Source organism: Aplidium turbinatum, chromosome 2 (assembly GCF_918807975.1).
Source record: "Aplidium turbinatum chromosome 2, kaAplTurb1.1, whole genome shotgun sequence".
Taxonomy (NCBI): Eukaryota; Metazoa; Chordata; class Ascidiacea; order Aplousobranchia; family Polyclinidae; genus Aplidium; species Aplidium turbinatum.
The window spans coordinates 21,813,738-21,837,725 of record NC_137473.1 but is presented as its reverse complement, the minus strand read 5'-3'; the positions used below and the strand labels follow the sequence as shown (position 1 = coordinate 21,837,725).

Genomic DNA, 23,988 nt, shown 5'->3' with positions numbered 1-23,988 from the left:
ACTGAATTGGTTAGTGAGTTGACAGAATGGTCACCTCTGAATTTAAGCGTGGGTTCAATAACCTACTGAATTACATACATTGTCCAAAAGTCTATAAACTTCCATTCTTCTAAACTTTAAAAATGCAGTGGAGTAGCAAATGCACTCTGTTGAGCTGAAATCAGCAGCATAATTGACTTTGCCAAAACGTTTTTAAGTTTGTAAGATAAGAGTTAAACTGACTGGTAAAGCGGTGGTCGAATAAATTTGTGGCTAGAATACGGTGCGATACTGATGAGCCCAGCCTCATGGGCGAAACACGTGTCTATCGCTGTCAATTCTTGCTACAAATCGGCTGCTGAGAAACATATTGTTGATTGGATGGTCTGAATGGCTAGCGTGGAAGCTATACCGTTATGGTTAGCGAATCGCAACTGCTCGCTGTACTAGTGAGTGCTCAGCTTTGTGCTGATAGCCGGGAAGAACGCCCCTTTCTTCACAATGTCCTCTGCCCTGGCGCCTGCTGGTGCAGTGAAACGAAATCAAAACTTGGTCAGGAAAGTTGAAATTACGAATTCTCAGCAAAAAGAAAATTATCAGTTTTAGAAACAGTAAATTTGCTAGCTGCCAGTGAAAAGTACGGTGACCTACTCAGTCTCGAACCATTCGATAATTTAAAGAAAGGAAATTCGTCAACCTCAAGTCTTTAGTACCCTACCCAATCAACACGGAGTACTTTAATACCCAATCTTTACCCTAGCTAACCTTTCCTACCCCTATCAAGCACCGGGATTCGCAATTCCAGCCCGTGCTTGTTACCCCCATCTTTACCCCGAAGATCACACTAATTTTTGGTTTAAGAAGAAAGAAGATCAAAAAAGACTTTAAAAACTGTAATTATTTGTGTTTTGTTGTTTTATAGTAATTTTCATAAATAAATTCAATTCCAGTTGCAACACTTAAAAACCAAAAAATCCTAGCCTAATTTTTGAACATCTTTGCATCAATATTGTCAGTTTTTATCAATTCGAATAATTTTAGTTATATTGTGTAACCAGCTTGTGTGCTTTCTAAATTTCTGTAAAAAGAAGCTAATTGACCCATCTATTTTACCCAAATTTTCACCCATTTTGACCATTTTCTTTATCATAGCCTTTTAGCATTAATTCTTCGAAAATCCTAGTGTTGCTAGTGATCTTTCAATATAAATTTATTTATTTCTTCTTAATCTTAAATTAAACGTTGTGCATATTTTCTTTTTATCCGGAATCTTTCATCCTTGAACTAAACTGATTGTTTTCTACCAATTTTGCGACCTTTTGACTTGTATATTTTATTGTTGTCCTGTATTTTAGCCGTAAAGTATCTCGTATCGACACTCTGCCAGCTGGCATAAAGTTTAATCGTGACATCACAATCGAAAATTCAAACAATTGCTCTTAAAGCATTAATTATCCTTTTTCAATTTCAATCTGTCTCACTAATTCGTAATCAAACTTTGTTTTCTTTTCAACTTTAACCGACATTTCCATTTTAGTATTATTCATTAACATAGAATCAACGTAAATTGTTTTTTTTTTTTTTGTCAATTCTTTAGCAAATCTCTGATTCAAACCTCAATTCGATTGCAATCTGTCACTTGTTATTTAAATTGTTAGTTAACTCTCCAAAACATAGATATGGGGCGCCGTTTGGAAAAACACAATTTAGCAATTTTGCAACACCAATTTAGCAATTTTGCAACACATTTAGCTATATTGCAACAATTTAACTAAATTGCAAAAATACGATTTAGCTATATTGCAGCAATTTAGCTAAATTGCAAAATACGATTTAGCTAAATTGCAACAATTTAGCTAAATTGCAAAATACGATTTAGCTAAATTGCAACAATTTAGCTAAATTGCAAAATACGATTTAGCTAAATTGCAACAATTTAGCTAAATTGCAAAATACGATTTAGCTAAATTGCAACAATTTAGGTAAATTGCAAATACGATTTAGCTAAATTGCAACAATTTAGCTAAATTGCAAAATACGATTTAGCTAAATTGCAACAATTTAGCTAAATTGCAAAATACGATTTAGCTAAATTGCAACAATTTAGCTAAATTGCAAAATACGATTTAGCTAAATTGCAACAATTTAGCTAAATCGCAAAATACGATTTAGCTATATTGCAACAATTTAGCTATATTGCAGCAATTTAGCTAAATCGTATTTTTGCAATTTAGGGTGCAAGTATAGAATCCGACACCCTGGTCAACATGACGTCACAAAACGGACGCAACTACTACATAGGGGGTGAAAAAAAGGATCCTGAAAAGCGGCGGAATGAAGGTGATAAAGCGGAATAGACATGGATTTTTTGACAATTTTACTGTGTTTTTACAATAAAAACTTTAAACCAACGTCGAGTGTTGAATATAACTACCTAGAATGACATAAAATTTACCACATAGCATAAATTCAACTAAAAATTTACCCAATTAAACTTTAAAAATAAAAATATGAAACGTTTGCAACTAAATGTGTTGTAGCTATCTAATTTCTGCTCGCATTTTAATTTTTACAATAAAAGTACCAATCTAACGCAACTGCAAAGAGTATGTCTTGCTTCAATTAAACAGTAGCACAAAATAAGTACCATCTTTATCTTGTAATAACTTAAACTTCACCAATTTGCATCAATTCTCAGCAATTCAATTTTTACAAGAAAATCATTAATCCTTTACAAATTGAAAGAGTAGGCTATGTCTTGCTTTATTTACCTGAAAAGTTTCAGGTTTATATCTCATCTACCAAACGAGCAATCGTCGTTTAAACTTAACCGCCCAGTGAAGCTTTTTTTTCAATGCATTGTAAAGGAGAAGGGCTCTTTTTAGGGCTACAAAAAAGTCCTTGTTAGGGGTACCGAAACAGTCCAATGCTTTACATGCAAAAATGTTCTGTTGATAGCACCCTAAATTGAATAAAAGCCTGAAAGTTGGTTATTCTCCTCTTCAGGTGGGGGGGCATAGGGTAGTAAAAGCAAGGTTCAAAAAAACCCGGGCTTTTTTAAAAAAGCCCAGGTGTGTTTGGGCTTTTTGTGTTATTTAAAAATTGCTTGAAAAAAGTAGCTTCACGCTTATTTCACTTCAAAATGAATTTCGGAGTTGGAGCTGGAGTAAATCCTTTCGGAGCAGGAGCGGAGCCGGAGTAAAAAAAAGTGACTTCGTTCTCCTCTGCTAGGCATGTGGTGAATGCAAAAGTTAATAATAAAAAGTTCTTGGTCAGATGATTAATTTGATTATGTTTTAACAAGATGTTATGTTTGAGCCTTGGTATAGAGAGCTTGACTTGTTGTACCAGATACATAGGCTATACCAGTAACGTTATCGGATTTAATATTTTCGATTAAACACACACAAAAACAACAAGAAAAAACTACTAAATCCAACGTTTTCGACACAACATAGTGTCCTCGTTAGGAATAATCATAGGCTACATTTAAGAGAAATAAATAGGCTAAATGAATTTGGAAATTTTACATTAAAGCTGTAGCCCACAAGCGACACCTCTCAATAGCACCATCAACAACTGACACACGAATTCAATGCAGGATAGCCTACAAAAATTGGCGAGGGAAGACAGCCAAAAATACAGCAAGTTTAGTTGAAGCACTATTTACCGATCACAGCAAACAGGGGGTGGCGTATAGCCTACTGAATAAGGATCGATTCGCCTTTACAATGCATTGGAAAAAAGTGTCGCCGAGCGGCTACGTTTGAACGACGATTGCCCGTTTTGTAGATAAGATATAAACCTGAAACTTTCCAGGTGCATAAAGCAAGACATACTCTTTGCAGTTGCGTTAGATTGGTACTTTTATTGTAAAAATTAAAATGCGAGCAGAAATTAGATAGCTACAACACATTTAGTTGCAAACGTTTCATATTTTTATTTTTAAAGTTTAATTGGGTAAATTTTTAGTTGAATTTATGCTATGTGGTAAATTTTATGTCATTCTAGGTAGTTATATTCAACACTCGACGTTGGTTTAAAGTTTTTATTGTAAAAACACAGTAAAATTGTCAAAAAATCCATGTCCATTCCGCTTTATCACTTTCATTCCGCCGCTTTTCAGGATCCTTTTTTTCACCCCCTATGTAGTAGTTGCGTCCGTTTTGTGACGTCATGTTGACCAGGGTGTCGGATTCTATACTTGCACCCTAAATTGCAAAAATACGATTTAGCTAAATTGCTGCAATATAGCTAAATTGTTGCAATATAGCTAAATCGTATTTTGCAATTTAGCTAAATTGTTGCAATTTAGCTAAATCGTATTTTGCAATTTAGCTAAATTGTTGCAATTTAGCTAAATCGTATTTTGCAATTTAGCTAAATTGTTGCAATTTAGCTAAATCGTATTTTGCAATTTAGCTAAATTGTTGCAATTTAGCTAAATCGTATTTGCAATTTACCTAAATTGTTGCAATTTAGCTAAATCGTATTTTGCAATTTAGCTAAATTGTTGCAATTTAGCTAAATCGTATTTTGCAATTTAGCTAAATTGTTGCAATTTAGCTAAATCGTATTTTGCAATTTAGCTAAATTGCTGCAATATAACTAAATCGTATTTTTGCAATTTAGCTAAATTGTTGCAATATAGCTAAATGTGTTGCAAAATTGCTAAATTGGTGTTGCAAAATTGCTAAATTGTGTTTTTTCAAACAGCGCCCCATACATAGAAACGTCGCTTTAAACTTTAAACAATTTGTAATAACCAGCTTTTTAGAACTATTTTATTTAAACCATGTCTCGCTTTTCAAGTCGTACAGGTTTGAAGACTTCTAGAGATAACCTGGCCGGTGTTGGTTTCTCCTTCCCACCTTCTCAGTCCACTAGCTTAGGCTGGCCGACGAGGAAGCAGGTTCCTGTGAGTGGTCACTCACTCAACCCAGATGGTGAAGCCTCCCCGGTAGACTCACTGCTTTTTGCGAACTCGTCACTTCGTCACGGTGGCGAGTGTCTGATCCGCAATTCCGCTCCACATCGTGGCTACTCTACCCATTTCGAGCCCCCCTTTCCGAGGTCAAATAGACTGCAGTCCGTCTGCCCTATTCACCTCACCCTCCCAAATCTATTCCCCCTTCTCTGTCCTTTCTCCACTTGCAGGAGGGCATCTCAACCTTACCGAGATGTGCAGGCGTATCAGGACCATATGCGAGCATTTCAAGGTTCGCGCGCCGAGTTCCTGATCACCTGCAGCAGGTGCTGCCGTGTTCTCCCTCGAGCTTACAAGCTGGGTGGGGCCCAAGAGCACTGGCAATCCTGCCCCGAGGGCCTTCAATTGCCAACCTGCCTTCCCTGGCCGAGCAATGACCCGACACCCTCGGAGAGCCAAACCAGACCCCCTATGATGACCAAGCCTGGGCTTTCCTACGCCTCTGTTGTCAGGCGTGGAAGGCGCCGGCCCTCAATTGCAGGCGCATCGGTCGAGGGGTCATCCCCTCTTCCTCCTTCCTCTGTCATCCGTTCTCAAGTCTTCTGGCGCCAAGGCCTAGACAGCACTTCCACTTTGCCCCCCCCCCCGCCTGACTTTATGCCTGAACTTTTCCGTACTGTTCTATCTCATCCAGGCAAGACTTCGCTCAGCCCTGCTGACACTGACAGCTTGCCTGACCTAGATGTGTTGTTTCTTCCTCGTCTGTCTTCGGCCGGACTTGGGTCGGAAAGTGGGGACTCTTCCGACTCGTCTGACTCGTCGAACAGCGAATCTCTTTCCTCTTCCTCCAATTCTTCGCCCGATAGCCCGACCACGGACTGTTACGGCCTTACTGTTAGCGCGAACCCTTTTCTACATGTACCTCTGCGCAAGCCGACCTCCACCGGAGCCGTGGCAGTGGACTCGCTCGGTTTATCCAAGCCGGCTTCGCGTCCCTCTTCTTCTTCTTCTCTGCCTCTGCCGGCTTCCACCGGAGCTGAAGCTGGGGACTCAATCAGCTCTTCCAAGCCGCACATGCAGACTTCTTCTTCCAAGTCTCTCCAACGCTACCCATCTCACTCCTCCTTACCCTTTAATCCTGTTTCCATCCCTCTAATACAACCTTGTACCTCGACGCTGTCTGCTGAAGCCCAGCCTTTTACCCCACCTACCCAAACCACCCACTCTAATTTCCTGTCAACTATCCCTTTCCAAACCTTGACTCGACCCCGAAGTGACGCCATGGCATGCAACCAAGCCACGATTGACTCCGGACTCCCGCAGACTACCCCAGGGATGTCCACCACACCCAACACTCAACGATCCATCCAAGACCCTGTTGAACTTGTCAGGGAAAGTAAGACGAAGAGCTCCAGGCGGACTCTTTGCAGTTTAGTGAACCTTACTTTAGCGGGTGGCATAAATTTCGACCAGTTCTGCATTGAATTGGAAGAGTGGACCGTTGGCACTTCGCCGCCCAAGAGGACACGTCCTCGCAAACCACGCTTCAATCGTGGCGCCCGGGCTCGCGCGGCTCGCCGTCGTTCGAACGGGGGTTCTCCTCGGTCGGGCGGCGGGGGTTCGCGCGGGAACGGAGCCTGATATCGTAAGGGCGTGGGGTTGCGAGCCGCCTTCTCGCGGGACGCGAAGGGAACGGTCCGCCGGATCGTTGAAGGCAAAAACAGTGACCGTCGTTGCGAAATCCCACCTCAAGAAATTGAGGAGAGATTTCGACGCGACATGACCGCTCCTGAAGCTGGGAGTTGCTCGCAGATGCCCGAGTGGATGAACTCTCACCGTTACGAGCATGATGGTGTAAACCTCTTCCCCGTCGATGACGGTGAAGGACCCATTACGGCCCGGGAGGTGGAGGCGGTCCTCCAGTCGCTTGATGTCGGTTCCGCCCCTGGTTCTGACGGATTGTCCTACGGTTTCTGGAAGACCCTGGACCCAAGAGGGGGACTCTTGGCCAGCCTTTTCGAGACCTGCCGGATCAACCGTCGTGTACCGGACCAGTGGAGAACCAGCAGGATCACACTCATATGTAAAGAACCTGAGGGTGACCTGCACGACGTCAGCAACTGGCGGCCCATCTCCATCTGCCGAAACATTTATAAAATCTACGCCGCCGTATTGGCCCGGCGCCTGCAGCGATGGGCGGTGGAGGGGAATGTTATCAGCCGAGAGCAAAAGGGATTCATGCCCACAGAGGGCGTCTATGAGCATGTGTTCATGCTCGACACCATCCTCTCGGATGCACAGTCACGCAAAAGGCCTGTGTCAGTTGCGTTTCTGGACATTTGAAACGCCTTTGGCAGTGTCCGGCACGAATGCATAGCCGAGGTCCTGCGTCATTTCGACGCCCCCACAGACCTTATTGAGTGCATCTCCGACATATACGTCGACAACACCTGCACCGTCCGCTGCGGCAATGGTGAAACCGATCGTATCCCTGTGGGGCGGGGAGTCCGTCAGGGCTGCCCGTTGTCGGGGCTGCTATTCAATTTGATCATCGAGGTGCTCCTCAGGGGCGTCCGTGACAAAACGGATTGCGGCTACAACCTTCCTGCCAAAGAAGACGACATCAAAGTGCGTTGTATGGCTTATGCGGACGACATCTGTCTCGTTTCTTCCGATCGCGAGCAGATGATCTCTCTTCTATCTGCTACTGAACCCTTCTCTTCCTGGTCCGGGCTACGGTTCAACCCACGCAAGTGTGGCACCCTTTCCTATGGGAAAGTGTCGGCGTCCCGTCTGCGGGTCGACCCGAAACCTTTCTCTCTTGCCGGGGAGGAAATTCGAGTCATCCCCAAAGGCGAGACGTATAAATACCTCGGCGCTCGAACCGGTTACGCCTCGGACGCATCCCTAACCCAACCCTTCATCTCCATTCTGGAGAAGCACATTTCCTTATTGATGAAATCCTTTCTTACCCCAAGCCAGAAACTCCTGGCACTCACTTCCATCATTCTCCCGTCCGCGTCATACCATCTGCGAGTGCGGCGCTTTAGACAGTATGAGCTTCTGAAGCTTGACCGACTGGTTTTGCGGTGTTTGAAGGTGGCGTGGCGTCTTCCCAAGTGGGCCTGCAGCGCGTTCTTTTACTGTAAGCCTGCATTGGGAGGTTTGGGCAACACGAACTTGTGTCGCGAAAGTGACACGCTTTCGCTAGCTCATGCTTTCAAGATGCTGACGTCACCTGACAGCATTGTCTCTGCCGTCGCTCTCGGGCAGCTTAGGCGTCATGCCTGTCTGAGGTTCAGCACTCCAGATCCCACGACTGACCAACTGGCCAGTTATCTGAATAGTGACCCCCCTCCTGACGGCGCCCGTCCTAGACCGTGCCCTACAGGCGAGAGCCTGTGGGGCCGTGTCCCGGCGGCCACCCGTCGCCTGAACGTACGTTGGTCCGCCCGCCCGGATGGCGGCCTTAAGTTGGCCGCGGGAAGCTCCACAATCACCCCTCCTATAAGGAAAAAAGTGGTGCCGACCCTCCATCAACACAATGACTTGTGGTGGAGGAGACAGTGGGAATCCAAACCTGACCAAGGCAAGACGGTCAGTGCCCACTGCCTGTCCGGATTTTCAAATTCCTGGACCCGGCGCCCGGAGCTCCTGGATCACGCGGACCGAGTATTTGCGTACAAAGCTAGATTGAATCTAATGCCACTTGAACAAAACCAAGTCATGGCCGCCGTTACCTACCTTTCATGTGTCGTGCGTGTTGGAAAGCGGAAGAGACTCTCCCCCACATATTGAATCACTGCCCTACCGTGATGACTGTCGTTACGGAACGACACAATTCAGTATTGAGGGAGATCGTGGGGCACGTGCCTGCCGAATGGCAACCCGGGCTTTCTATAGATAGTACGGTTCCACAGCACGTGGAAGCGGGCGGTGCCGATCTGCGTCCTGACATCGTCTTGCAACGCCCTGACGGTGTCACGGTCGTATGTGACGTCACATGTCCGTTCGACAACGGCGCGGATTCTCTTCGAAAAGCCGCCGACAGGAAACACGACAAGTACGGCGAGTTATGTGTCAACATAAAGGAAGACAGGAAGCGCCCTTGCAAGGACGTCCTGTCACTTCCGTTTGTCGTAGGCTCCCTTGGGAGCTATGCCCCGACGAGCTCTCGAGCTCTGACGGCCTTGGGCGTTCCTGCTCGTGGGGTAGCAGAGGTGGCTAGAAAAGTGGCTTCCCTCTCAATCGAAGGATCCTTCCGCGTCTGGAAAGCTTGGAACGCCGGGCTCACTTGTGGAGGGGCTACGTCATAGAAAAGACGACATCAGCGATCAGAAACTTATTCCCTAATAACGTTGCAGTAAGTATCCGAGCGCGCAAGACAGCAAACCGTTTAGACGTTATAACCTTATAACAATATTGGCTTAAAATTGATCACCTTATGTCATCACCTTATTTCTATAAACCTGCGCCATTTCTTTTATATGATACTCCAGTCTCTTCAAAAACAATCATTCTAAAGTAAAAAGGAAGGAAATAAAATACCTCATGAACATTGTGACTTGAGACTGGTTTAATAGCAATTAAGCAATTTCAATCATCACTAGATTCTCTATTAGGGTGGCTCATTTTCCTTGATATTCTTTAAAATTTTTGTCAGTTTGGAATAATGTTCCATTTTGCTCACTGATATTTGTAAACCAAAAATTTTTGTTGGGTTTTGACCTTTGACCCTGGTTCACCCAAGGAGAAATTCTGAATTTTTCTGAAAAATTAGTAAATTTCGAAGTAGTTTAGAAGTATCTCAAGAGAGGATTTCTCAAAATTTGATTACGTGATTTTGACGTCAGTTCCTCTGTTAACTTCCATATGGAACATCTTCACCCTACTCCAAGTCTGAGAGTCACTAATAGTGCATGCTTTTATTGTCATTTTAGATAATTTTACAGTCTTTTCGCAATCAGTGAATCTATAACATAGACCAACAAAAAACTTTTGGCACAAAACATGAGAGTCATTTTAGAGTATTTCAGGGCCCCTGATTCCGAAAATGCACTTAGTTTTTTCGAATTGGCTCTAGTTTTCGAGATATTCGACAATGAAAATATTTTTAAAATCATTTCTCAAAAGCTTTCAATTAGCAAATTACTTATTTTCAGCCCTGTTTACCATTATGATGTCATAATTGCACTTGTCTAGTTCAATTGGTTCATATTGCACGAAAGTTCAAAACGCAAGCAAAGGTTGAAATGAACTGTGTTTAACGTAAGAGAGACATAAATACACAATGAAAACAGTTGTGAATCAGTAGGCCTACATCACAAGAAAAATATCCCGAAAGTCATGTGCTTATGAATGCAGCTTTATATTGAAAAGGTAGTCCTACTGAACTGGATACTTGTACAAATGAATTTTTATTCTAAGCCTTTGCTAAGGCCAAGTTTTTGCTGCAAGAAGTTTTTTTCTGGTCTATAGGCTAAATAAATTGCATATAGGCTAATAAAATATGCCTTTGACAAGTAGGATGCTGTACAAACAAACCAGATATATTTTGCTGCATGAGGCAACGCAGAGGACCAACGCATTCTGCGATAGATACAGCGCTACATAAAAACAAGCATTATTATTATTACTTTGACATGAAGCTGGGTGATCAAGATAAGTCCTGGGTTCCTCCTAAAGTATGCAAACATTGCACTCAAACCCGTTTCTGGGCTCAAGGCTAAGAAGTTCAGAGTGCCATGGCATAAAGAGAGCCGTGGTATCACCATGAAAATTGATACTTCTGCACGGTGAGGATGTTCGAAGGAAATTGGAACATCATGTTTACATGGAGTGTGCAAGGCAGTCATTGCATGGACGATTGGACGTTGCTGTTTCTGTTTTTTGTTTGCCCTCTCTAGTTTCAAGTGGAGATTTTCTTGAAACAATAGGAAAACGGGCATGACTGAGAGTAACCTCAATACCTTTAGTAATGTTTTGGAGCAAGGTCAAGTTTTTTTCTCAAAACCATTACTACCACCTACTGTAGTAGTTAAAGATTTAGTTATCAAAAGTGGTAGCTGCAATCTTGGCTCCTCATCTCGATCAACATGGCATTCTTGACTCCAAGGCCAAGATTACGTTCTTCCGCAGCAAGGATAAAATTCTAAGCAGCTACTTTACTGAAGAACATAACTTTGTATTCTGTAATTATATAAATGGCCTTCGTACCTTGATAGGTGTTGCTCAGTAGGCCAAGACTTGCGTTTGTTCATCGATAGCCTTGTTTTGCTTATTTGTCTAGTTTGTTACGGTAAGCAAAACAATGTATGCATTTTGTTTGTACTTAGTAGCTTACTTAGTAAGTCTGAGACTGTTGAAGTCAACAACAAAGTCAACAATGACTGTTGAAGTCAACAATCGGCAGCAATGGCGAGTGGTTAGCGCGTTGGGCTCACAGTCGAAAGCCTGCATGTTCGACTCCAGCCACCCGCACTTGCTGTTGTTTCTCTAGGCAAGAAACTTTACGATAATTGCCTCTACCCAGTGATCGATTTCGAGTAATGGGTAGTACCAAATTTAAGTCATAAGTAAAGTAGACAACCGGAAACAGACATTGTCGGAAGGCGTACACCGATGCATAGCGCTCAAGTCCGCTTTCCCGCAATGCAGGATAAATATAAACAAACAAAAAACAAAATATATTAATGCAAAACACAAGTTATATATTCTACATCTTGTATCCTCAGGCTTACTTCACATCATATTTTGATTGTTACTAGGCCAGTAAACGTTAAATAGCTGTTTGTTTGGGTTGTAATCAACGTGATTGGTTCCAAATAGCGTTTATACAACTCAGAAATGTGCCTGGGATTACTTTCAGTTTTGTCTATGTAGTAAACGACACGACGTTAAAACAAGAGGGGCTCAAAATTGCGAAAAAAATATTTTTGCTGTAACTCAAAAACTAAAGTTAATTCGAGAAAAATTAGTGCATTTTCAGAATCAGGGGCCTCGAAATACCTTGAAATGACTCTCACATGTCCTGCCTTTATATAAAGAAAAGTTTTGTTGGCCTATGAAAATCGATAAACATCGTCAAATGATTCAAAAAACTGAAAGCAGTAGATATTTACTACGTGAAGGGTGCACAAAGAAAATCATGTCTGAAATGTGGTAGAATTCGACATTTTGAGAGTAATACACGTGTCAGTGTTCATGAAGTTACTAATTAAACCACTTTGCTTGCTACAAGTTTGTGTTACTGCCTCTTATTGTGCCCATTAAGATGCTAGAGTGCATTAGAAGATAGCGAGTGAGCAGTTTCAGGGATAAGCGAAAACTCGATATTTTGAAAAAATTCAAACCAGGTGAACCAGGGTCAAACGTTAATATTTTTTTGTGAAATTTGGTGTAGGAGATACATTTACCAAAAGGAACAATATTCCAAACTGACGAAAAATTTAAAAGAAAACAATTTTTTTTTTCGAGATTTTGCGCCAGCCTATTCTCTATGTACTAATCAATCAATTGTTTCGAACTGTCATACGCTGCTTTCGCCTTGTAACGCTGTTCTTGCCCGCTCTGATCAACATCGCTCCGCTTTCAATGCATTGATCAACACAATCCCCTGATCAACTCGATGCAGCCTCAAAACTTCTACCCCAATTTTCTATTTTTACCGATAATGTAGCCTATCAGTGCCTCTGGTTTCGATCGCTAGCCTCCCCGACCCAGCTGGGCGAACCTGCCTCAACGTCTGGCCAGTGCACATCCGTGCTCGCCGAATGAAAGCTTACTCTTCTCCAGTGAGTATTAATTACACTCCAACCTATATATATATATTTTTTTTTTATTACAGTATATTGATTCATCGAGCCTCTGCTCTACATTTTTATTGAATATTCGTCTGCCACGAGAGCCAAATTATCCTTAAATGGTTCGACTCTCTTCCTCGTGGGAGACCCCAATTTTATCCGCTCTGCCTACTGGCAGACCGGGTATAAGAGTCAAAGTACCTGCGCGAGGACGCGTGAAGGAGACGTGGGCGCTGCCCGGCGGTCAATTACTGCCGGTTCCAGCGTCCACACGCGACGGGTCGCCCGGTCCGTCGCAGGGCTTCATTCTGGGCTATGCAGAAAGAGCCTGTCTCCCTGGCCCGCTCCGCCATTCTAAATTTGCGGACGGGCCATATAGTGTTTCGATCCACACTCTCTCTCCACAGGTACCTCGACTCCCCAGCCTGGCCCTCGCGACCTAAGCTGGTGGACTTAACCCTCCGGGTGCATCGTCACCCCATAAATCACGCCGCTCCCCGCCGCCGCGGGGTGTGGCAGGCCGGTTTCTGAAAGTCTTCGACCTGGCTATGTTTGTTTGTACTTTCTCACCGTGTCAATCTTTTGTACCGTGAGCCACTGATGCGAATAAAACAGTTCAACACATGAGGGAGACATGGGCGCCGCCCGGCGGTCAATTACTGCCGGTTCCAGCATCCACACGCGACGGGTCGCCCGGCCCGTCGCAGGCCATCTTTCTGGGCAATGCAGAAAGAGCCTGTCTCCCTGGCCCGCTCCGCCATTCTAAATTTGCGGACGGGTCATGTAACGTTTTCGATCCACACTCTCTCTCCACAGGTACCTCGACTCCCCAGCCTGGCTCCCGCGACCTAAGCTGGTGGACTTACCCCTCCGGGTGCATCGTCACCCCTAAATCACGCCGCTCCCCGCCGCCGCGGGGTGTGGCAGGCCGGTTTCTGAAAGTCTTCGACCTGGCTATGTTTGTTTGTGCTCTCTCGCCGTGTCAATTATTTGTACCCATGCGCTGTTGATGCGAATAAAACAGTTTAACACTACGGTGCGATACTGATGAGCCCAGTCTCATGGGCGAAACACGTGTCTATCGCTGTCAATTCTTGCTACAAATCGGCTGCCGAAAAACATATTGTTGATTGGATGGTCTGAATGGCTAGCGTGGAAGCTATACCGTTATGGTTAGCGAATCGCAACTGCTTGCTATACCAGTGAGTGCTCAGCCTTGTGCTGATAGCCGGGAAGTACGCCCCTTTCTTCACAGTATAAAGTCTTTGCTAAATAATAAACATCTGTTGCTGGATGGGATAAATAGCATCCGTCATGAATACAGCTGATTTATGCTCCTCACTGGCAATTTGCTGCTACAGTTATTTATTTTAATATTTGTCAACTATCCATCATGGTCATTCGTCGAACGTCACTTTTCTGTAGTAACCAAATGCCAAAGCAAAGTCAAACTTGCTGCCGATTCATCAATTCATCTGAAATTGGAAGCAACCAAACAAAGTGCACACAATTCTCGTAGCATTGCTTTTCATGCAACTCTGAGCAAACTTGGACTGAACACATTTGACAGATAATTTGCTTGAGATCGCCCTTGTTGGAAATAATAAAAATTGGAAACTTTTGAACTTAATTTCAAGCTTCAACTTAATTTTTAAAATTTATTTAAATTTGTCAATTTCTCCACTGGTTTGTTGCTTCCATCCAGGGAAGGATGGTTCGGAACGAAGTTCCAACTTTTCAATGGACTACCAGAACTGCTTCTATTGATTGGAGGTTTCTTCAAAAGGATCAGATGGTGAATCATTATGCAAAAGCCAACTTTACCACCAAGGTAAGGTTCTTAACTAATGGCTTTTCTAAACAATTTTTTACTTTCTTCACTTTTTGTAAATTATTTTTGTCTTGCCTTTTTTAAGCCAAAACCATACTTATTCAGATTATTTACTCCATTCTCTAGTCTAGCACGTCATCACATTGGCGTTTTGTCGTTTTTTTTTTTTGTTTTTTTTTTTTTCTTAGCCCATGCTGTGCCTTTTGCGTTTTTGTGGGCACTGAAGTTATTGTGATGACAACAACGGCGTGCGCGGAAAATTTTCATGGGAGAGTTTGGAAAAAAAATTGCACGAGATAATGTTAAACTATGGTAATCTACATTTGCGTTACGGCAGAAACGAAAATAGGCCAATGGCAGTTCACAAAACGTAGGCCTGTAATTGTGATAATGATGAGGACTACGAGACGATCGAATAACCTTCAGTGACATCACCTTTTACATTTACATCACCTTTTCGTTAGATCATGGCTGCCTAAAGATACGGCCTGATTTGTCACATTTTGCAAAAATTTCCAGATTTTGCCAACTTTGGACGACTGTTTAAATAAATTTTTCTAAAAATTACATTTTTTCGATTTCTTTACTGTTATCCCCAGATGACACAATAGGTTGTAACATCATCAGATGTTGAAAAACAAAAACAATTTGATTTTAAGGATTTTAATCAGACTGTTAATTTTTCAATAACAGTCTGATTGAGCGTTTTTCAACTTATTTTTGCTCATTTGCTACTGCTTCCCCAAAACAACAAAAAGCTTTTATATCATTAAGAGACAGCAAAAAGTAAAAGCATCTCAGAAAATACCAGTCAAACACTAGCATTAGCGGTGATAAAAATCTGCAAAATGTGACAAATCAGACCGCATCTCCAGGTAGCCATGGTTAGTTTGCATTTGGTAGTAAAAGAATATTTAAAACTCGTTATAGTGATTTATCTTTACTCTTCGACAGAAAAAGACGGATCAAAAATAAGTAAAATCTCTACAAACCCTGTAACTATCAAACGAAACAATATTTTGAAATACGTTGTGTCTTGTTTGAAACATCTCTAAGTGAAAGCAGTCAGCATATCTTAAACAAACACTTTTTACGCAAGCTGTGCAATTTTTTACTTATTTGACGCTTTCTGCGTTGCTCGATTTTCATGCATTAGCATTCCAATTTTCTTTCAAGTACCGGTATATAAGGAAACCGAATCCCTACGAATTACACAAAAACAAAGAAGACATTTTTTTTTCAAAATGAAATAAATTTTGTTTTATAAACGGTTCAACATAAAACTGAAGCAATTTGCTCATGTTAGCAAGCTGTCTCCAAAAACAAACGGTGGAAACTGTTGCCTACTAAAAATTAGGCTAGCCGCCAGCGAAAACCTGACCGTTTATTCAAACGAGGGGTTAGCCTGGGTTTACAATAGCCTAATTGTGTTCCCAGAAGCTTTATTAGGCTTACAATCAAGAAAAGCATACCTGAAAGCAAGAGAAACATTCATAGACTTTAATGCTGGCCACTTACCGTTTTACTTTTTATTTACACAAAAAAAATACGTGTTTGCTAAATTCGATTGCCACAAAAACCATTGTCAAATTGCGTTAGTGAAGAAAAATAGAGGATATCGCATTAAATAATACTGGCGTGTGTCTTTATATAGCGTTCTATTCATCGCAGATATACGTTGCTCCTCAGTGCTTTACAAAGCAGACAGTATCAGTGCCCGGATCTTATTATCCTGGATTATTATCCTGGATCTATAAGCATTTCAAACGATAAAAAAATTCAAATATCAAGCTCAACTGCTCAATGTCTTTTTTACATTTTTGTTTGCAGGTTGGTCTGTGTATAAACCTTCGCATGATGTCGTGCTTCAGTGAAGGTCACTCAGACACTTTTTTTCCGCGATGTTACAGACTCAGCAACGACGAAGACAAGTTGGATTTTATCGGTTGGTAAACATCGACTACTTTATTACAGTGGAGAAAATGAAATTGCTTTACAGTGGGATCGAAAAAGTGTTTTTGCTATTTTAGCGTAAATTTGTCAAAATCAAACAAAAAAGATTTCTTTGTATTTTTTAATTACCTGTAACATTTAGTAATTTCATCGGTCGTCATAACCTCAGCCAAACAAAATATGTCAGTTATGCAACCTTTGTAATTGTATGTTTAATAATGCAGTTTTCTTACGAGTAATCACAAATCTCTTGCAGACGACTTCCGGTTGAGCGCTGCCAGCGCGATTCTCAAGATTGCTGTGGCGAGACATGTAGACAATGCCAGTTGCCAAGACGCTGAAGAATTGGAAAACGGGCAGCTTCCTCCTCCAGGTGGGCAATAGCGTCAACGCGGAGTTAACCGTTTTATATCTGTTTGTATTTCTACCGTGCCAACAGTGGCGTACGCAGGAAATTTTCATGGATGGTTCTTTCAATGTTTTTTGCGCCAGGCTATTTTAAGGTGTAGTTATGGTAATTAACTGTTACTCTACGATAAAAATAAATGTCGACGAATATTATTTTATGGGCTATCTAAGGTCACAAACTGTAGGCATACAACTATTGTACAAATGCAGGCCCTTAGCCAGACATTTCCAAGGGGGGGTTCCCAAATCCAAAAATATGAACCTTTGAAAATACTTTCTTCTTGGCGTGTCCACAAGCAAGCAATCAAAAACATAACAAGCGGCAGTACATAATATACAGGGTTGGCCAAAAGTAGGCTTACAGTTATAAAAAGTAGGGTTTGGATCTAAACGTAAATTTTGTTTTCATGTGGGTACTTTTAAATTTCAAGAATGCTTGTTATTTCTTACACAGAAACTGTTTAATCTCTTAAGTGCTCAAAATGTCCTCCACCAACATAGTAACATTCTTCACATCTGTCCAAAACACTCTGACACACAGTGCGGCACAAATTGCGATCTTCATCAATGTCTTTGAATGCGTCATTAATGTAATCTTTTAATTCATTTATTGTTTTGGGGTTCTTCTCATACACCTTGTTCTTTACAACACCTCTTCTCTACCTCTTCTTCCAAGCCAACGCTGTGGAAAGACTTCCTTAAGATAATCTCTTACTCTTAAGGCATAATATGGAGGTACCCCATCTTGCTGAAAGAAGAGTTCAGAAAAGTTAAGTTTGGGGTGGAGTTGTGGCACTACTACCTCACGAAGCATTTCCAAATAATTTTCTCCATTCACACTTCCATTAAAAAAAAGGTCCTCCAACACCTTTGCTAGATTATGCGCCCCAAACTGTAACACCAGGCTGGTTAAGTTGGGTCTTTATGGTTAAATTAGGGTTTTCATCAGCCCAATACACACAGTTATGCCTGTTCACATGACCAGATAATTTGAATCTACAGTGGAACCGACAGGGGCACCGGAAGCGGGGGGCAGATGCCCTTTTAAGGTCATGTAAGCTTCTGCACAATTTGCAATATACTAACAATTTGCGCCACTGGTGGTCCACCTGGAATGTTTAGTGGTCCAAAAAGATTTTTATTGGTTCACATAATGGACATCAATTGCAATGGTCTATGGAATCTTTTTATTAAAGAAATGGTCAATGGGAGAAAATACATGTAGGCTAAGCTTCAGCGAATTTCACTGTAATTCAGCTTAAAGTATCTCACACTATCCACCAAACCAATACACGTCCACAATTCCGTTGCCTGTTCTCACGTCAACTATCCTTTATCACGAGAACTGTATTCATATTTATAAGATTTTATCAATAAAATTATCCACAAGGAAATGCAAGAATGAATAACTATTACGTAAACTCTGTAACCGAGAAAATACGAGTTAAACAACTTACGTCACATTCGGTAGCGCAACAAGGCATTATGACGCAGCATTGCAGAAATGATCAAATTTTAAGACTTTACTATTTTACATCAATCATTTTCAATCCTTTTATTTTTCGTCATTAACGCGTCCAGGACGAAAATGTTTTCAATCTTCCATTTATCTTCCAGAAACCTCTTATTTAGAACTATCTGAAAGGTTTTAGCTGATCCTGTGATCGTATGTACACTACACCCAGGCCCGGATTTAGGGGGGGGCAGAGGGGGCAGTTGCCCCGGGCCCCCGACTTTTGAAGGGCCCCCCTATGTGGAAAAAAAATGTGATTTTGTGTTATTTTTTTCCTTATGGCCTTTAAAGTTTCTGCAAAATGCTGTGCAATACTGGACTGAAGCTACTGTAGACGTAGAGGTGGTTTTTCGCGCCGTAGGCTTGAAAAATTTTTTGCCCGGGGGCCCCCGATCTAAAAGTGCCCCGGGCCCCCCATCAGCTAAATCCGGCCCTGACTACACCTTCTCCAAAATGTGGACCTTTCCTGCTTAAGGAGGGGTTCCCGGGAACCCTGAGAACCCCCCCTTGCTACGGGCCTGTATATGACATTAAATCAGTGCAGTGCTGCTTCAATTATCCGTAGCTTACTTTGTCGGCATTCAACCAGTTGCACTTTTTGGCTACAACACTTCCTAATTAGATGGAATTTTAACTAGTTGTTGCACAAATCGCTTCCGAAGAATGCAAATCTCCCTGCAAACATCAGAAACGTTTGGTTGCAATGAAATAATCAGCAAAATATTTTTGATTCTGGTTTGATATTTGGAAGGAAAGCTTCATCGGGAATAAGGGTATAGCAACTTCCATACTGCGAAATTAAACATGCAAATACTGGAGTTTCTTTGGAGTTTGATTTTTGTTGATCAATATTCATTGTCGTTAATTAAACTGTCTTTACTTACTTCTTCTGGCTTTATTCCCACTTCAAGTGTGGTAGCCGGTGCAGATTGCAGTCCTTCATATCACCCTGTCAGCAGCATCTTCCTCTTTCACTCCCACTATTTCCATATTCTTTCACAATCTCTCTATTCACTTTTTTTCGGCCTTTCTCGCTTTCTTTTACCAATTACCAATTGTCTTATTCTTCTTTTGACATAATCTTCGTCTCTCCAACTTGCATTCGTTCTCTGATGATTTCAATTCTTACTTTATCCTTCTTTGTCAACCTCAGAGACCATCGTGACATTTTTATTTTTGCCACTTGCATTTTCCCTTCGTGTGTTTTCATCAGGGCTACCGCCTGCATCTAATTCAACATTGCTGGTTTTACCATTGTTTTATAAAGTTTCCCCTGGAATTCATAGTATGGGGATTGCCAACTCGTCTGGATATCTGACAAGCGAAGTGTAAAACTGTTGCCAGATATTTTTTAAATTTTTAGAAAAAATATTATTTTGGCATTTTTAAAGTAGTAGCTGCCCAAAACGTGCCGTAAATAACTATTTTAAAGCTAATCTAAAGCAACTTTATTGTTCACTTATCAAAATGCTATATTTGTTGCAAATTTAACCTTTCTTGTGCATAAAACATATTACTTGAAAAATAAGTACCGGCTTCAACACTTAAAACATTAATCATTTTATTCCTGAGGTGTATTTTAATTTTCTCAAATTCTTTTTGTTCTGAAATGGTTAGTAATATATTTTTTTAAACCTGCAAGTTTTATTTAAGTTTTGTACATAAATTCAACACATTCTTATTGCAAAGTAACACAATTACAAACTACTTTAACTCAATCTCGTGCAACTTTAAACTTCAGGTTAGTTTTATACGGACAAGCTTTGGGCGACCACTACTCTTTAAAAATGCCAAAAAATTAGTTTTTCTAAAAAATTAAAAAAATATTTGGCAACACTTTTACACTCTGCTTGTCAGATATCCAGCCGAGTTAGTCATCCCTGTACTATGAATCCCTGAGTATTCCCTTTCAACTTTTCTGTTACCTTTCTTTCACACATGACTCCTATTATTTTCTTCCACGGGAATCATTGACTTTACTTACTACACCATTTAATATCCAGGAGGCTCCCATGTCATTCCTGTCTCCATCCTTCAAATGGCGATCCAGGTGTGCAAGCAATTTGGAGCGGAACGAAACCATGAAGATATTGATCAAGATGAAACTGTTATTCATGTTTCAGATGAAAGCTGGGATCAACTTATCTTCCACTATGGCAAACTTGTTCAGTGAGTTAAACCTTTGACCAACTTTATTCAATCGTGCAGTAGTTTAATGAGGCCTTTCGCGAGGAGTCTAATTAAAATATGGCAGCCGACATAACGTAGTCTATCATCTTTTCAAATTCATTCATTCTTGGTAATTGTTTTTGATAGGTATGTGATGAAGTCAAAATAGCTTTTGGCTTCAGGTAGGTTCGAAATAAAAAGGTTATAGCATCCTGCCATTGTTCCACAAAGGGAACAAATTTTTCGGTGTTGTATAAACACCATCGGATTTTAGTATAGATATTGTAATTAATGTTGTGCGATGTTAAGGAGTCGTAATGCCCTTCTGATCAACTTAATAAAATGTCTTGCTGATACAAAAATCTGTTCGAACACCAATTTCATGAAACCATCAGTTTTGGGGTTAGGTAAACTTGTGAATCCATAAACAAAGTTAAAGTTTTTAAATTTTCCCAAGTCTACCATAATTTTTACCAGGCTCATGTGGTGACATCTCCACGTACAAAAACATCTGATGTAAGGTTGTTGTGGGGGATAAAATTTAGCTCAAACGTTTTTGTTCCACTTGTTGAGCAATGGAAGTTTACCGTACACATTTTGTTGATGTTCAGTAGCAAGGTCTGATCATAAGTACAAAGGCCTTTGTCAGTTTAGAATGAAAAAGTAGATGTAGCAGTTTTCACACAAAATGATACAGTTGAGTTTCTATGTTGGGGAAGTCGACCTACATTTCATGTGTTGAAAAATTGTTTTATTTTATATAAATTATTTCAGCTAGTTGTAAGAATTCGAAGCTTTAAGTTTTTTTTACCTCTAATCTAGCAAAGAAGCAGTTTATTTGAATATTTTGTTTCAAGCACAGCGCAACAAAGTTTGGACAAAGCTGAAAATGTGAATGCAAATACTTTACATGGTGAAAAGACAGAAATTCGAGTAGCCAGCAGTAGCGTTGGAGGGGTTCAGGGGTGCTTTTGAACCCGGGCCCGGCATAGGGATCCAAAACCTTTTCAAGAGGCCAGGGTATTTAAGAAATCACCGCTTATTTTTTGAATATGGTGCAATTTTTTTTTTATAAGTGTCTTGAATTAGGGAACCACGATCTCATTGATAGTGGTTCCCAAGCTATGCTCTTAACGGCACTGCGAGCGCGGCAAAACGTGTTTAAAAGATTATCACACTCGTCAGTGCATAATCACAAATAAGTGAATATTTTTTCACCAATTTGTAACTCTTACCAAACAGAGGTAGCCAATGCAATTGATTGAGTTTCGCCTTTAGCAGCATGATCGTTGCTTACTTCACAGTGCAGATTTTAACGATCTGTTTTAGCCTGCTGCTGCGAGTTCGCTGTAGCAATAGCAAATTGCACTAGCTTTCGGAACGCAGTTCCCTAGTCATGTGCTATGACGAGTGCATGTGCTATGACAAAAACAGTGGATGTTTTTCATATCCTCTGAAATACCTCACGGCAGCTAATGGAGATATGCTTTTGTTTTTGTTGAACTAACAAGTCAGATTACTGTTTATTTTCCGTAATTGCTCCCTAAGTTGATGTTGTTGATTTGCGATGTATAGTGAAGGAGCAACGATTAGCCAAAGCGGATCTTATCTAAAGCAATGTGAAGACGCGCTCTCCATAATCAAAGAGAGGAATCCACAGTTTATCATTGAGGGTTGCAAGAACACGTGGATTATAAAACCGGGAGCAAAGTCTCGAGGCAGAGGTACGTGACTTCGTAGGCTGAGGTGGAAACCCGCTACTTTTAAATTAGCGCGCTACCCTCTACAGCTACTTGCACCAAAATAGCGCGCTACCCGCTACCGCCACTTGCATTAAAATAGCGCGCTACCCGCTACCGCTACCAGTCAACAAAAGTAGTGCGCTACTCTCTACCGCTACTACGACAAAAGTAGCTCGCGCTACCTCTACTTTTCCCTGCTGCTTTTGTCTGAAGTGACATTAAGAAGCAATTTTCAATTACCTTGTAACGCCAAAATGACCATGTAAATGAATGGTATTATTCGTTTACACTGCCATTTTAACTTTTTTTTACACCAAACACGTTCTTGGTGAAATTTAGTTTTATGCGTCTTTTTGAAACACGAGCATTTAGAAATGCGAGTCCATGAGTCTTTCCCTTGGGCTTTAACACGTCTTTTCCAACAGAGAAAGGGGTCTCCACCGCAGCACTGAAACGAATGAGGAGTTGTACGTAATGAAAAGACGTTTTAAATCGACACTGGGAAAGCTCAGGGGCTCGCTTCTGTCTAAAGACAAACCTCCACAATTGACTTGTTTTTTCGTAGAGACGTTTGATGAGATGGCACCAATACACCCAAAAATTCATCCTCAGAGTCGTGACTAGTGTTGGACTAGAAATGGGCAATTTAGAATAGTGGGTTCGAATCCTTAAACTATTTGAATAATTTGAATCTAAAAATAGGATTCAGTGTGTAATCTCATTTTTTTCAAGTCACATTTACGTTATTTGATTGATTGATTGATTGAATCTTTATCCTCGGACTGGAAAGCTTCTTGCAGAGCTTAATCCTGGCAGTTTCGCATACTTGTAGAGGCTTCGCATCACTGACGCAGGCCCGGTCACCGAGATTGACAGAGTGAAGTTTCCGATTGTTGAAGTCTTGTTGCCGGGGAACTATTCCATCCATTAGATGCCGCTGAATGGAGAGCAGTCCTTAACGTGCGTTGCTCAAGCGCACACCCCGAGAGTCGAACCAGCGCCGCTTGATCTTGAAGTTTCTTCGTTCCAGAAGTGACGTGCTAACCAATTGAGCTATCGGGGCGGATGGAGTGGTTTCATTGTTTTCATTTCTAAAAATAGGATTCAGTGTGTAATCTCATTTTTTTCACGTCACATTTACGTTATTTATCATTGTTGGAGTGAAACTGTTCAGTGGCCAAATGGTTTTGTTTTCGGCTCTCATACCGGTAGATCTTAATTCGATTCCAGTTCGGGTCAAACTGAAGACTTTAAAAACGGTACTGATTGTCACGGTTGGAAGTAACGATTAGTGGTCACTATTCGATAGCGTTATTCGTTGCTTTCTGAATATCGAATGCTTATACCCATTCCTTTTAAAAATAAATATTGAATGCGCGTTATTCAGTGTTTTTTTATGCAAGCAACGAAATCATTATTTTTTTTCACTAATCGATATTCAGGAGAACCGCTGAATTATCTTTTGTTGTTTACTTACTTCGTCGTCAAAACGAATTTACGAGATTTAGATTTCGGATTACTATCCGACCTAGTCCCCTTCCGGTTTTCGAACTTTAAAGGATTAAGGAAAATTTTGCGGCAACACAGTTCAGAAAAACCATACCAGGGAGAGTTGTAAACAGTGTTGCTAACCTTGCGGTTTTCCCGTAAGTTTGGGCTTGTTT

The 23,988-nt window shown here is 41.3% G+C and overlaps 1 protein-coding gene across 3 annotated transcripts in view; it reads left to right on the top strand.

Annotated features, from left to right (window-relative positions):
• The window catches only part of LOC145765717 (tubulin tyrosine ligase 3-like), a 70,527-nt gene that overhangs the window by 28,231 nt on the left and 18,308 nt on the right, over window positions 1–23,988 (top strand). For all 3 annotated transcript variants that reach the window (XM_082577538.1, XM_082577540.1, XM_082577539.1), the window contains 5 exons: window positions 14,414–14,539; window positions 16,370–16,484; window positions 16,749–16,865; window positions 20,417–20,582; window positions 22,158–22,306. In XM_082577538.1, the coding sequence (XP_082433664.1) occupies window positions 14,414–14,539; window positions 16,370–16,484; window positions 16,749–16,865; window positions 20,417–20,582; window positions 22,158–22,306 (673 nt within the window). The remainder of the gene's footprint in view (window positions 1–14,413; window positions 14,540–16,369; window positions 16,485–16,748; window positions 16,866–20,416; window positions 20,583–22,157; window positions 22,307–23,988) is intronic.